Consider the following 16,412-nt stretch of genomic DNA (forward strand, 5'->3'; position numbering starts at 1 on the left):
CACAAACGCAGGTCTGGATGTGACCAAAGTGTAGACAGCCGTTGCCTGCTATAGTGAGTGTGTGGTTGTCCCGAGACCTGATATGAGCCCTGGTCGGGAAAGTTACCCACATCTCAATCCCAACTACGTCCAACGCTGCAATTCACTGCACTATGACATGTGAGAGGCCCCTACCGGTGTACGTGGATGTCCCGAACCGCGATATGGAAGATTACTCACAACTCGATCCCGCATACCTCCCTTGCTATGAGTGACACACTGAGCCAGGCCCTGATGGATGTATTGCCCGATTACCCTCCGGACAGGACTACGTCTCATTCTACACCATAAAATGAAGTTGCCTCATAGGTGTGGGACTCGTAAAATCACCTCACTAACAAAAGTGATCACTATCACACTTCCCCTCCGGATCCCCTCACCAGTCTTGGGGTCTTCGACTTCCTTCACAGCCGTGAAACATTTTCATCCACACTTGTTGCCAGAAAAATGCTGTATCGGAAGGATGGCAGAGGAACAGTATAAAATAGTGGTGTATAAACAGATGAAAGAAGACCCCAACACAGCCGTGCAGAAGGGCAGCTTCCAACTGTCATATCAGAACGTTGGTGCACACACGAGGACACACCAAATGGAACACTGAGGTTGTCAATGTGCGCATGGCACATGGAATGAATGGATACGACAATGGTATTGACCAGGGTAGCACCCCGGGTGAAGTCAGCAAAGCAGGACGCTGGTACAGAAGAAGTTTAATTCCTGTGGCGAGTTTGCAAGAGCACTTTGGAGTTGGTGTAGTTCAGATAAATGCTGGGGCCAGGTGCCTGGAGCCTAGGATAGGCAACGCCTGTGCTCACAAGTAACATTATCACCCTGGAAAGGGGCTCTGGCCAATCAAGAAGCTTGGAATGCAGGCTGAATTCTATGGTAGAAGCCCACGTTCCAGCGTTGGGCTGACCCTGTCGGTAACGGCACTGCTGCCCACTTAAGGGACCCTCGCTTCACTCTGGTCTTTAACTTGGGAGGCGGGCTGTTACCAACAGGGTCGGCCTGCCACCTCGGGTCATATCACCTCATTAGACTGCTCAGGTGATGCCTTAGTGGAGTAGCCGACCACCAAATGCTAAGTCCAGGGTGACCTTGAAAGCTAGAAGTATGTGAAAGACACAGCAGGTGAGGTTGACTTGGACCTTTGGAGGATGAGGAGGATTTAGAGATGAATGAAGTGGAAGGAAACTCAGCAGAGGCAGGGTATTCGGTGGTGTCTTCCAAAGATTGCCAGGATTCAGTGGGTGTCTTAAATCATCACACCATGGTGCTAGAGGGTGATAATGAGATCAGGAGTTGTAGTCGGTGGAAGGGAGGACATTTTGTGCTAAGCCATGGAGAATGCTCACGAGTCATGAAAAAGGCTAATCTTTGAGCAACACTTGCATCAATGTTCTGGCATTCAATGTGAGGTGCCATAGGTCAGCTGTCATGCTTTCTCGGTGTGAGCAGTTCTAAGAATCTGCAATGATTGGATGACCTTTGTCCAGAGATCCTTCTTGCACATTTTGTGTTCAGCCCGGATGGGACAGGGAATGCCAGGACCGAGGCCACCCCCGGGCTCAACTGTTTTTGTTAGGTTGCTTAATGTATGAAGCATTTTCTGGTGAGATGCGGTTTGAATTATTTGAAGACTAATACTTCAAAGGCTGATGAACCCAGCACTATTAACTTGATATTGTCACCCTTGTAATGAACGGCCTTTTGCCGACAGGAGTTTTTTGATGGAATTTTTACTGAAAAAAAATGCAGTTGGAATTCATTGAAATATATATAGGGGTCTAAGGGGTTAAAAAGGGATGGGGTGAGGTTAAAAACATAGGGAAATGGGGGCTTGGGCAGCATCCCCCAAATTACAAAAAAAAAATAGCATTTCTGGAAAATTTCCATTGAAAATCTATTGTCGCCAAAACATAGAACCATTACTAACACCGTTGTCAAATAGCATCAGAAATTATAACACGTCATAATTAGGACATTGCCCACCAGTTACCAGGCAAAACAGTTCAAAACTTAGCAATAACCGATTAATATGCAAATTACATGTTTCTGATACCATATGTGTGTGCCTGTTCACCCCCCCCCTACATAGTTGTGCTGTGGCTATGAAATATACTCAGAGGTCACATGGTAGCAACCATGAAACAAATAGCAAACATAGAAGAAGGACTTGGGCAGAGCCGAGATCTTTCTTCTAAATGTTTGGAAATGGCAATAGTTGGAGTCCTTTTTGGGGACATTCGCCTTGAGTAAGGACTGATGAAGGAAGACTAGGAATGGGTGGAATGAAGATTGTAGATAGGTAGTTGAGTAATGTATTTATTTAAAGATGCCATTCTATCCGGCAGACTATACCCCCAAATACACAGTCTTCAAGGAACTGCACTGCCACTAAAAGAAAAGAATGGATGGATATTTATCAGATGGGGTGTTGGGGTGAAGCTAAAGTGGCCTGTGTGACGTGGATCTGAAAGGACCCAATGCTGAAGACGATGACTGGATTCTCCTTAGCTAAGTTGGAGGACAAGACGAGGCACTATGACCATGCCCTGGCCAATGACCAACTGGCTTTACATCCCAGTTATGTACAGTATTCACATCAAGGCCTGCCTGGGGATATGCCTTGTAGCTCCCTTACCAAGTACCGCTCACCCGGGTGGATTCATTTGATACTGTACTTAAGGTTTGGTATTCTACCGGTTTTGGCCTATACCGGGCTTGGGTTGGAATGCCTCGTGAGACGAGAACTTGCATCTCGAGCGCTTCTCCACATAACCTGCAAGACAGATTTTGACTCAATGCACCAAACTCCAATGTTTGTATGACAAGTACAGAAATGTAAAATCGGACCCATTTTGGAGCCTATTGTGTGGGGCTGAATTTCTTGTTCTCACGGCAGGGGCTTTTCAGATCTGGAAGATTGTGAAAATAAGATTGTGACAAGGTTTAAGCGGGATTGTTCCGTTTGATTTAAAAAAAATTATAATGGTATATAAAGGAATAGTATGATTAATAAGTATTTTAAATATGTTTTTATATGTAGTGTGAAAGGTTAACCATATGCACTTTTACTCACCGAGGTCTGATTGTGATCGATGGGGAAGGGGCCGGGGCCAGAAACACGAAGACTGCCCTCTTAACGAGGACAAGTAAAGTGGCAAAAGCCAGAACCCGTGCGTCACCCATCGAATGACCGCAGCATCGCCAGAGGCCTAGGTTTGGTTCAGAAGCCAGAGTTCAAATGGAAATGCCCTGAAGACCGGCTTCCTTCTTCCCCAATCAACTTCCAAACGAGACGGGATTCTATTTAATGCACGTTTCGTGTATTGTTTTATGATCCTGCTTTCATTACTGTGGAACGGAATGAACCCATCACAGGTACATTGTTGAGCTGCTGCCCAGTTTTCTCACAAAGCAAAATACTTCCTTTATTTAGTACATTAAATGTGCGCATAGAGAGCGTAGATTACAGGCAGTCTTTGCTCAGGCCCTCAACTCCTTTTGCCTGGGCAGTATCCAGAAACGTGCTTGTGCTCATCACCACCTTTCGCTTCTACTCCAGGTTTCGACTACATTAGCGCATTGCTGACTGGTCACTTAGGGTTTCATGTTCCCAATGGCAGACTTTCTTTGTTCTGCCATGCCAAGGCCAACAAACCTGTCCTGTGATAATCTGCAGCTACTCCATTGCAACTGAAGGAAGCTGCAAAGCGGAGTTGTTGGTAGGCACATATAGTGTTAGGCAGAATTATATGCAGTACCCTTTGGGAACACCACATACAATTAAGACTACAAATGACAGTACAAATTCCCCTTTGGTACAAACCTGTACTACACAGTAAAGTGGTAGCGATGACTTAGCAGCCAGACTTATCTCAAGAGTAAAGGGAGCAGTACCAATAGTTACACAAAGGACAGCAATTACTATGGTTCAAACAAACACTGACTCAAGGTTTCTGAGTAAAAGAATATACATTTATTTACACATCAGTTATGAAACATTTCAATATTATCAAGCAGTTGAAAAATCACTATCTTAATACACCACACCAAAGAGATTCTGGACAAGTGAAGCTCAAAATGAAGTGAGCAAAATGGCACTCCAGTAATTAAAGAGGGAGGGGAAAGACAAAGTTAGACAAAAGTTGAGCAGCACCAACAAGTAAGCAAGCAGGGCAATCTAGAAAAAGTAACTACAGTGAGGAAATCAAATCAAGAGGCCTGGGCCAAAGTCAATGGACCAAAGTCTTTGCGAGGATTACACAGTTCACAGTACTTCACGGTTAAGTCATTGCCAAGAGTTCAGAACGAAGTTGGTCTGGACGAAAAGTTATTTCAAAGAATAGGGAAGAACAAGCCCTCGGATTGGCAAAAGATTTCAAACACTTTTACCACGGTTGGACGGAACAAACGACCGGATTTGAACAGTACCTTAAATGGAGAAGAAGGCTGTAGATGAGGCAGACGTTCCTGGCAGGTCCTGCAGGCTAACGGTTCCTGAAGCGACTGTCAGACTGACACGAAGTAGGAAGACTGGAGGGTCCTGCACTGCCCAGGGAAGAAACCAGCAGCAGAGCAAAGCAACAAATAAAAGGTGCGCTCCTTAAAACCCAAGCAGGGTCCGTTCCTCCTGGCTATCCGGTTCACTGTAGCTGTGCCCAGCAAATTAGGCCAGAGGAGGGAGGCCTGGCTTGCAGTTTGGCGAACTGGTTGCTCACACCAGCTCAAGGGGAGAAGATTCCTTGCAGATATTCCCTGTCGTTGAAGTTTGGAAATTCAGACCCGCAGCAGGGCTTCACCGGGAGGTTCAACGTGGGAGAGGTCCTCTTCCATCAGCTTCTCTTCGGTTTTCTCGATCCAGTGGCAACTCTGCCTGCTCAGTCCCAGAGGCCTGCTTTTTTATGCAGTTTCCCCCCCCCCCCATTGACACAGCCTGGCTGTCAATCACACAGCAGGGTGGCTTCCTGCCGGGACAGTCACCACAGCCAATCATAACAGAGTGCGACATGGGTTGTCCAAGGAGACCCTGTGCAGGGAGTCTCAAACCCCTCCCTCACATCCTGTCCCCTTCAGACAATCAGGCGCCTAAGGAGGGCTTCTGTGCAGAAGCCCACCAAAGGTCGGCGACCTAAAGAATCAAACCTGGTTTGGCGCGCAGAGTAAAACACGAGAAAGACTTTTACAAAAAGAAATGGCAAATAAACCCAGCTGGAACCGTATAAAAGTAAACATGGTCCAGCGGGTATACGTTTCAGGCTACTAAGATAGCCTTGTTATTGTTTAAGACTATTGTTTAAGACTATTTAAAATAACTGGTAGGAAAAATAGGGTAGTTAGCACTGCCACCAGCCAAATCTTAATGAAAAGGGAACGAAACAATGTTCCATGAGAAACAGACAAAAAGGGATAACTATTAACCCTTCCAGAACTCTAAGTAAGATAGTTTCTACTGGGTCTGCGATTTTAAAAAGACTAATAAAGTCAATGGCAACTTTACATGTTCTGGGAGACAGTAGTCAGTCCCAGAAAATGGAGTTAAAAGTGGGAAGTCTGAAAAAGACAACCCTGTGTCACTGCACTGAAGGTGCTGTGTAACACACAGTAAAAAGATGATGCCTGTGGAGTAGGTGAGGCTCCACAGTCTATAACACAAACATGTTAAACACACACACAGCAAAACACATGTAAGAGTGGAAAAAAAGGCTCACACTCTTACCAGGTGAATAAAATAAATCCTAGAAATCCAGCAAAGCTGCTGAGGGACTCAGTAGGTAAGGGAAATTAGCCATTCTGGAGAATTCTCTCCAACATATACCCCAACATCATTTTGAAATGGACCCCCCACATGACCCCTCGCATTCAAGCTGCACTAGTCAGAACAGTAGATTTAAGAACAAGTTCATCTGAACACCCTTCTATGTAAATAAATGCAGATAAAAAAAAAAAAAAAGGTGGTGGGTGTGGCCTGAATGGCTGAAACCAGGTGTTGCGTTTGCCAGGTATGAGGACCTGATGTGCATATAGGATGGTAGTAGGACAGGGTGAGAGAGGTTCACTCATCTTACCATTTCACGCTGGTTGTCAATCGCGGCCAGCGAGGAGTTCCATGAAGCGCACGCATGTTTAGCATAGTCCCAGGTTGCCTCGACTTCAGAAAAGAAGTAACACTTGTTCCTGAACCAGATCCAGCCCTCGCCACAAGGTGGCAGCACTTCACCGTTCTTCACATTCTCCGCTCTGCTGGCCTCATCTGGAGCATGGACCTGTGGATCGGGGCACTGGCTGCTCTTTAGAACTGTAAAGCAGAATATAATGTAATAGTCAGGAGGGCAAATCTACAGTGCAATTATTTAGAAGAACATTTCCCCCACATTGACCACTGCTCAATAGCGTGTGACTCGTGTGAGGACTGGATATATGAGCCGTTGGGTACAAGGTGAGAACCCCTGGCACTGCTGACTGGCGGCTTTAATGGCCATAGACAGAAGAGCACAGGCGACTATCATTATAGATGGGCACTTAATCCGGGGTGCAGTAGGCAAGAAGGGGTAATAGTGAGAGGGGGTGTAACTCAAGACAGAAGCGCCCAGACCATGGAATGCACTGGTAAGAGAAGTGAGCGAGCTACCCACCCAATGGGGTTCAGGACATGGGGGCCGTGCAGACATTACCCAAGAATGTACATGAGCGACCGAGCGTAGAGAGGGAGCCAAACCAACCAGGGGTGTAGCAGGGTCTCCCTCAAAGAATAGGTTTTAAATGAAGATTAAAATTGAGCATTTTACAGCAAAATGGCTGTAAGATTGAGAAAAAAGCCCTGCAGTTTACATTCATTTTTGTAGGGTAACATGAACAATCCAATACATGCAAGTCAACAACAGTGCACAGTAGCATTTTCCAACCCATTTTCATGATGCCTTTGCCCACAGTATAGGTTAGTATTCCTCCCACAATATATGCCCGTATTCTGCCACTATAAAAAAAAAAGAGAAAAAAAAAAAAAAAAAAAAAAAACACACATTTTCGTGCTTGCTGTGTCCATACATGTCCATGGTGGCTGCACCAATATCTAAGCCAGCATTGCCATATAAGAACATATTCATGAGTTGCTAATAATGATACTATATCAAAACATGCTTACATAAGAACATGCTCCTTTTGGCTTGAGCCTAACACCACAAATAAAGAAAAGCATGCCACTGTAAGAAAGCATGTCCATACTGGCTGCACTAATGAGGCCAGTATGGCCATGTAAGAACTCAAGTTGGCTTTGCCTATGATACCAGTAAAACATGCCATGCCACCGATTACGCACTGGTTGCTCTGATGCGCCCCCAGCCTCCCAAACCGGCTTGAGTGTGCGCACAGACACAGCCAATTACAAACGCTGTCATGCACCGCAACCTGCAAACTGCTCTCATTCACAGGTTGAACCACAGAACATTCACACAGCACTCATTCAGATGCGCACACATACAAACACAAAAACATACTTTTTGTTCCAGCTGCCGACTTGGTGCTGCGTCCAGGCTGCACTCAGGCCCCCTGGCTCATGCACACCATGCAGACATGAACATGGTAGTGATGCTGCCTGGTTCCAAACATGCACCAGAATGCGACACCCAGGAGACTTCAATATGCAGGGAGGTGCAGGAGCACCCCCTACTCACGTTTGGGCCTGCAGTTCCCAGGATTGCTTGCCCACAGGTACCAATTCTGAAAATGGGGCAAATTTGGGAAAAGTGGTGTTATGTGGCAGAACAACACTTTTCTCAATAGCACCATATTCTGCAGCAATGTGAACGTGGCGGGCTGAAAGGGAACATGCCACTGTCTTTCCCTGCGCTATGTACTCGCGGCGTGATAAGGTGTCCAGTCATTTGGTCGAAAATAAAAGATCGAATGACCATTTGGTCGAATACCAATTGGTTGAAAAAAAAAAAAGGTCGAATTTTTTAATTTATTTATATATTTTTTTCGTCTTGGTTGAAGAAAAAAAACAAAAAAAAAAAAATGCAACCATTTTTTCGACCATTTGGCATTCGCCCAAATGGCATTCGATCATTTGGTTTTCGACCAAATGACTGGTAACCCGTGATAACTGTCCTGTGACCTCAAAACATGCAGAGATGTTGGCACAGCACCATTCCTGCATCATTAACACAAGAGGCGATACTACAGCACCCCGTAAGGTGTCGCTAGACCCGACGGTCATTTTCATTAACAAACCCCTCCTCTTCAGCAGGCTAAAACAGTCCCTGCAGAGTGAGGACACCATGAAGAAATGTGTTGCACTCCATGTTCTCTGAAGGATAGGGACCAAAGTTACAACAATTCACTGCACGTATAATACAGGGAAAACTCTACCCGGTAGCAAAATGTAATGTACCATGCAAGCCGCATTTCTACTTTACCGCAAGTGCTGCTGGGGATCTGAATGCTTGTATACCTTTCAGTGATTGGAATGTGTGTCTTAAGTTGGCACATGAGGCATTCTGTGCATGGTAACCCTGTAGCGCTTCGTCTGCACAATTCACATTCATTGTCTAGGCACAGGACATGACAACACTCCTCCCATCACCCTCAGAATGGAGGTGGGAGGATTTGGCAGGGGGTGGGGGCGAGTGGATGTCGTATTTCTACCGGGCATTTACCAGGTCTTCCAAAACAGGCCCTCAGTGTCTGCCCTGCCCCCCAAGGCTTTCGTCAGGCTGTAAATCAGGTGTACGCAAAACAAAAGAGGTGATGGCTGGAAGGTTTGAAATCAATCCTAAACTCCGGCATTGCTCTGGGCAACCCTCCAGACCATCGTTCTTCACCTGACAAGCCATTACAAAAGGAAATAAAAACATGTGCAAATCAGGCTTGGTCCCACCCCAAAAAGGGGCAGTTTAGCCCGAACTGATTGGGCACATCCCTTCTGCACGAGACCACAAGCATCCCCAGACATGTTTCAGCCTTGTTGGGCATCATCAGAGAGGTGTGGCTTGGGTCTCTAGGCCCAGCTACGTCTGGGCATACCCATCGAACTCTGGGTGACCAATGCAAAAAAGGTTCCATGTGATAGTCTTGCCGTGAAAAGTCACCACATATGACTTTATGCCTGACCCCAAAAATTCTTTCCCCAAATATTCTAGAAGCTGTATAATTATATATTATTCCCCCTGATTTACTGAGATGGATAGTCGCCCTTCATAGCCGTTCCATGATTTAGGTCAGCCTAACTAAGCAAGGTACATAGTCTCGCCTGATAAAAACCTATAGAGGCGTGAAGCAGGGGTGCACATTAGCCCCTTCCCCTACAATCTGTACATGGCAGATTTGGATCAATATCTTCAATCCTTGGCCTTGGCAATTCCCAAAATGTCCATTTTAAGGCCATTGTGGCTTGGCAATGCAGACGACTACCTAATCTTTGATAACACACCCATAGGTCTCCAATATGATAATGGTTTCTCTGCCTTTGTGAATGCCCACTAATAGTCTGTTATTCCAGCTAAGACAAAGGTAATGCAACCAGCGAATACTAGGAAGCCAGCTCCTTTTAAGTGGTATGTCCAGACGGAACCCGAGGAGAGCGTTTACTCTTTTCTTTATCTTGGCGTCATGATAAACTCCAAATCCTCTGTTCCATCTACTTGTTCTTGGTTGAATCCCAAGGCTATCAATTTAGAGAATCAACTAAGCCAGGTCGACTCCACTTCCTGCCTTGCGCATTTTTGGGGGCAAGATTCCGGGATCGAGATATCTGCCCTAATTAGAAGCCTTGATTTGGAGAAGAGTCCTCGTCTCCTAAATGCAACACCACATTCAATAATTGGCTATGAATTGGGCATTACTTCTCTGAAGGACAGAGCATTCTGGAGATATCCATCACTCTATGGAAAGATGTTGGCGCCAACAGTGAATTCGTGGGACTGGTAAATCCTGCGAGCTTGGAAATCTGCAAGCCCTGTCCGAACAAAAGGGGCTTGCCTTATTGCTGTTGGCTGAGCCAGGATGTACTTTTATGGGTAATCCAGACACGGTAAAGAGGGCTCTCTACACAGTGGATTGGGCAAATCCAGTGAAGGAATTCCATTCATACTCCACTGTAATTTATTTAAACGAAGATCACAAAAAACAAGGCAATTTAGCTCGATATTCATCGATTTATTCTAGTAAATCTGTTTGTTCCACTTTCCTAAGATTTCTTTTCACTTTCCTAAGATTTCTTTTGAACTTGAAGTATACTAAGGAGATTCTGTTGAAATAAAGCCTTGTGAAAGAGGACGCTGCATTTTGCAGATTCTGCATGGACGAGAAAGAGAGAAACGTCTAGACAGAGCTTTTCAGAAGTACACAAGGGACTATTTTTTTTAATCAACAGACCATATGTGGAATTATTGTTTGTCAGGATCAACTACTTCCATTGTAAATGCAGTTACCATTAGTTCAATATTTACAGAGAATGTAGTTTAATATTGTGTGTTTTTTCCTTTGAATAGCCTTCGACTTCTGTATGTAATGGTTTGAGTGTTTTAAGTTTTTCTTGCGATTCATTTGAGATTGAATTTATTTTTAACCAATAAAACAAAACATTAAAATAATTATGACATACATTACTTACAATCATCAGAAATGCTATTACGGTATCTGCTTAGATTCACATGCTGTGCATATGGTCCGACATCCAGTGGTAACTGCAGAGTATTGCATCCCGTCTTTCGGGGACCGAAAGGGGACGTCGGCATAGACGTGTCTGCAACACTATCCCCTATCGTGACGTGTAGTGTACCCAAAAACCCTCAAGCGCCGAGGTCCCACCGATTGTATTTTTTCTGCCATGAGGGAGCCCAAGGCTAATGTGAGTGAGTACATGAAGAGAGAAAGTAGTACGACGTCTATGTTTCTTCCACTCCGAGCAGGGAGGGCGCATGTGAATCTAAACAGATACAATCATCAGAAATGCTATTACGGTAAGTAATGCAGGTCTTCTGATGCTTGTTAATCTGCTTAGAATCACATGCTGTGCATAGACTACCGAGCAGTACCCGGAGTTGGAGGTGGGTTGTGAGAAGGAACAGTAGAGACAAGATATCTTAGTACTGCTTGTCCCACCTGAGAATCAGACCTAGAATGAGTGTCTTGGCAATAGTGTTTTGTAAAGGTGTGTACAGAACTCCAGTTTGCCACTTTGCAAATGGACTCCTGGGGAACATTTGCAACGAATGATACGATAGCCCCAGTGCCCAGAGTAGAATGTGCACTAGGGTTGAAGGGCAGTTCTCTCTGAGCAAGAGTGTAACATAGTGTGATGCATTCACCTTGAGATAGCTGATTTAGAGACAGGATCCACTTCTCTACCAGCTGCCACTGAAACGAAAAATTGGTTTGTTTCCCTCAGTGGTTTCGTTCTTTCCAAGTAGAACAGGACTGCCCTGTGCACATCTAGTGTGTGTAGGCTTCTTTCGGCCATGCTAGTGGGATTCTGGAAAAAGGTAGGTAGTTCAATCAATTGGTTCACATGGAACTTTGAGATGAATTTAGGAGCGAAACTGGGATGACTGCGCAGAACTACCTTATCCCTGTGGACTGTAACAAAGGGGTCTAGAACAGAAATGGCCTGTAGTTTGCTAACCCTTCTGATAGAAGTGATAGCCACTATAAAGGCCATTTTATAAAACCACATTTAGATCCCATCCAGGAGCCGGGTGAGAAATGGGAGGATAAATCCTCTTAACCCCTTCTATAAAGGCCTTAATCACCGGTATCTTCCACCACGACACCTTTTGTTGTAATGTGGTGTAGGCTGACAGAGCAGCCCGATGAACCTTTAGGGAATTAAAGACCAACCCTGTGTCCAACAAATGGGTTAGGTACAGCACAATGTGTGTGGGTGAGCAATTGATGGGATTGACTCCCTTGGTATTACACCAGATGACAAAATGTTTCCCATTTGCTGGAATAGCAATAACGGGTGTTAGGTTTTCTAACTTCCCTGAGTATGTCCATGCACCTCTGAGGGAGCTGTAGGTGTCCAAACTCTATGACCTCAGGAGCCAGGCTGCTAAGTTCAGAGTTTGTAGGCATGGGTGTAGGGTCTCCCCCCTGTCCCGAGACAAAATGTTGTACGGGCAGGGGAGTTTTACTGGTGGGGAGAGGGACATTTCCATTAGATGAGCGAACCAGGGTTGGCGGGCCCACCAGTATCATGGTAACTGGTTCCTGGTGCACTATCTTGTTGAGAAGGGTAGTCGGGGGGGGGGGGGGTGTAAGCATAGACAAATTTCCCTGACCATGTTATCCAGAGACCGTTTCCCTTGGAGCGGTTCTGGGGGTATCTGGAGGCGTAGTCTTGGCATTGGGCGTTGAGTCGCGAATAGGTCGATCTCTGGGAAGCCCCATTCTGCGAAGACGTTGGACACAATGTCTTCGTGCAGGCGCCATTTGTATTCTGTGGGAAGTGTGAAATCTCTGCTGAGCACGTCTGCCAGAAGATTGAGTTCCCCTGGAACATGTTGGGACAACAGAAACAGCTTGTGTTTGAGAGCCCACATCCAAATGTTTTGGGACAGTTTGGATAGCCCTGGGGAGAGAGTGCCACCCTGCTTGTTCGGGTAATACATGGCTGTAGTGCTGTCTGTTAGAATCAGCCCCGTCTCCCTTTCTAGTTGCGCCTGAAAGGCCTTCAAATGCCTTGAACACCGCTAATAGCTCCAATAAACGTATATGGTTGGACGCTATTTGTGGGGACCACACTCCATGCGGTGTCTGCTGAAGCAGGTGAGCCCCCCACCCCGTGAGAGATGCGTCTGTCGTGAGAGTGGCTTCCACTGCAGGGGTGGTGAAGGTTTTCCCCTTCAAGAGGTTTTTCCTTGACCACCACTGCAGAGAGAGAATGAAGGCTGGCGAGACGACTACCAGATCTTCCCATTGTCCGCTGCCACCACTGGCTGTTGCGCCACTTTGCATGGGACGCATGCACAGCCGTGCCTGCAGAACCAAGTATATGCCTGACGCCATTATTCCTAGCAAATGCACCGGCGTACCGTCACCTCCCGACTGGCTATATATTGAGGGATCTGAAAAAGCATGTTCTGAACCCTCTCGTTGGAGGGGAAGACAAGGCCGTCTTTCGTCCTTATTAAAGCTCCCAGAAACTGTTTAATTTGACTGGGGACTAAACTGGATTTTTTCTCGTTGATCGAGAAACCCAGACTGAACAGGAGATCTACTGTCTTTTGGGTGTTCAAAAAACATGTGTTGTACGAGTCCCCTTTTATGAGCCAGTCGTTGAGGTGTGTTGCTGCTACTGCCAGGACCTTTGTAAACACCCTTGGCGCTGAGGCACTTTGAATTGGTAATGCCCGTCCTCTATCATGAACCTTAGATATTTCCTGTGCGCTGGCAACATTGAAATATGAAAGTATGCATCTTTCATATCCAATGTTGCCATGTAGTCCCCCTGTTTCAACAGTGGGATTACCTCCTGTAGCGTTACCATGCGAAGCTTTTGAGGTTTTATGAACATGTTCGCTGGGCGCAGGTCTAGAACAGGGCGCATGGTGAGGTCCTTTTTGGGGTACAAGGATGTACACCAAATAAATACCCTTGTTTACCTGAAGAATAGGGATGGCTTCTATGGCGTCCTTTCCCAGCAGCGCTTCCATCTCTTGATTCAGGATCTGCAGATGTTCTGGTGAGAGGCGCGGTGGTCTGAACTGTGGAGGTCGGGCGAATTACACGCAGTACCTGTGGGTGACCGTTTGACCCACTGGTCTGAAGTTACCCCCTCCCATGCCGTGAGGAAAGATGTTACGTGCCCCCCGACTGGGGTGACATGGGAGGGGACCTGGATCTGATGGTCATTTTGACCAGAGGCTGCGGCTCCTCTAGGATTGGGGCCTCTACCTGTTTTTGCTGTGTTGCTGACCCCTTGGTGGGTAGTATGCTGGGCTTCCTGATGTTTGTCCAGCATTAAAGTTTCCCGTGCTATAGTTGTTTTGACTTGCACAGGACTGCCCTCGAAAGGACTGACGAGAATTACCTCCCCTTGGGGGGAGGTTTTGAGTAATCTGTTGCAGGGACTTAAGAGTATCATGCTCTATCTTGGCCGTTTCCAGGGCCTCATTGACTGCCTTTCCGAAGAGGTTAGTTTCTTCAATGGGTTTGTTGATGAGAGCGGCCTGTGTCTCAGGCTTGAATCCTGAGTTACGCAGCCAAGCATGCCGGTTAAGTAAAGTGCCCTGGGCCAGAGACCTGCCTGCTGTCTCAGTAGTCTCCAGAGTGTTCTTTATTACATTCTGGTTTACCTGTCTGCCTTCAGCCACGATGGTGAGAAGCCTGGACCTGACGGGTTCTGGAACTTCCTGGAGCCCTTCCTGTACTAGGTTCCATTGAGCGTCTGCATAACTCACCAGCAGCGTAGTGTTACTCGCTATGCGTCTGGTATATGCAGCAGCCGAGGTAACCCGCTTACCTAAGGCATACAACTCCGGAGGCGCCTCCCCCGTAGCAAGGGGTACTCCTGCCCGTTTCAGGGTGGTAGTCACTACCAAGGAGTCAGGGGTGGCGTGTCCTTTAATGTATTGAGCGTCCAAAGGAGCTGGTCGAAATAGCTTTTCCACTCTTGGGTTCACTGCCCGGGTCTGAGCTGGCGACACCAGGGAGGGGGCCAATCTTCTTTTAACAGAATTAAGGAGGGGAATGGCTTGGCTTGAGGGGGGTTTCCTTGAGAATGTCCTCCACAAAGTCCTGCTCGGGTACCGCCTCTTGAGTAGTGATTTGGAAGTGATCTGCTGCCTGCCTTAAAATGGCATTGACGGCCATTTGGTTGGCTACAGGGGAGGCCTGGCGAGCTGGGGTGGACGGAGGGGCATGTAGGCATAACATCGGTGTCCTTATCTTGTTGGGGGAGCGTCCATGGGTCAGTCTCCACTTGCTGGGTTTCTTCCCAATTTTCTGTGCCATCCGCCTGGTCCTCGTTGTAGTCCTGCAAGAAGGAAGGGTCTTTGTCTTCACTGTAAATGTCCCAATAGGGGTCCATCTGGTCGATGTCTTCATGATGGATAGGGACCGAAGGCTCCTCTTTTTGAAATGTGAAGCTGAATCAAGATTAGGTTCTCCATGACATCTTTGAGGGAGGATTTTCAGAAAAAAAATTTCAAGACGATTCATGCACCCTTCAAGTTTCTCCCTTGTCCACTTAGAGGAACCAGAAGGGCCTACGGATGGGAAAATGTAGTCTTCCGCCCTTTGGCATCGAAATTTGTCACTCAGGGTGATGGAAAGAGGCTCCTGACTGTCCTCGTAGTTTTCGTGAGAATCGGGGCACCATGGCGGGTCTATAGATGTGCCTGCGGCCTGCCCCATGTTTTTCGACAGAGTAGGTTTTTCGACGGAGTAGGTATCGGCCCAACCGCCGAAGTAATTCTAATGATACTGTGTTCAATCACTGCTGAATCGGCGTAAGTTAGTGGGTCCGAAGGCCTATCAGTAGATTTACCGCCTACCGCTGCGTTAGAGGGCCTAGCAGTAGGTTTCTTGCCTTGAGGCCTAGTCATAGATTTTGAAAGTCTGCGCTTCGATGTTTAAACCTAATTTAGGGGTAGCGCCCTGGTTTGTTTTGGACTGCCCAGTCGCAAGACGCTGCTGTGGATGCGGGGAAGGCTGCTGAGCTGAACGATCACAGGAATTCGCCAAAATTTTCGCCGGCCCTGCTGGCACTTTCACCTTTTTCGACGTACCGGTCGAAATAGGTGGAGGAGTGGGTTTAGTGTGATGCGTTCTTTGTACACCCCTGTCACCGGGTGTTGTCCCTGAAGTGAGACTAGCGTCAGGCCTTGAAGGGTCGGGGACGGGCGTGGCGGTCCTAGAAACAAACACTAGATTCCATCATTGTGAATATCTCTTCTAAACTATTTACTACGGCACAAATGGACACCCTTAATTTAGGGTCATCTTTAATCCCTACTACTTACACTTCAAACTTTGAAGAAGAAGTCAATCTGTTTAAATTGATACGTACAATGGAACTCCAAGTATTCTTTGATTCACTTCCAGAAACATCGGACCAACGGAAAACACATGAGTACTTAGAATTAAAGAATAAGGGCTCATTTCACCCACAGATAAGTCACCCCATCATCAATCTTTTCAACTTAAAGACATTCAAAGTATTAAAACGTCTCAAATATAGCTCCCCTAAGAACATCAACATTAGAAAACATCAATTGAAATTAATAAAAGAATTAGCGGATGACACAACTATCACTCTGAAACCAGCGGATAAGGGTGGAGCCCTACTCTTAATGGACACGGAGTTCTACAATGAAGGTTGATGCAACATTTTAAATGATCCTGGAACATTGCTTTAGATACAGACC

General features: G+C 46.4%; 1 protein-coding gene across 2 annotated transcripts in view; it reads right to left on the reverse strand.

The window, feature by feature from the left end:
* Positions 1–16,412, reverse strand: part of LOC138580160 (early activation antigen CD69-like) — an 87,571-nt gene that overhangs the window by 48,727 nt on the left and 22,432 nt on the right. For both annotated transcript variants that reach the window (XR_011304188.1, XM_069650490.1), the window contains exon 3: positions 6,111–6,340. Coding sequence is in view for 1 of the 2 variants with exons in the window: in XM_069650490.1 (XP_069506591.1) it covers positions 6,111–6,340 (230 nt within the window). In the remaining variant the exon portion in view is untranslated. The remainder of the gene's footprint in view (positions 1–6,110; positions 6,341–16,412) is intronic.

Source organism: Ambystoma mexicanum, chromosome 3p, assembly GCF_040938575.1.
Source record: "Ambystoma mexicanum isolate Mex_15411 chromosome 3p, UKY_AmexF1_1, whole genome shotgun sequence".
Taxonomy (NCBI): domain Eukaryota; kingdom Metazoa; phylum Chordata; class Amphibia; order Caudata; family Ambystomatidae; genus Ambystoma; species Ambystoma mexicanum.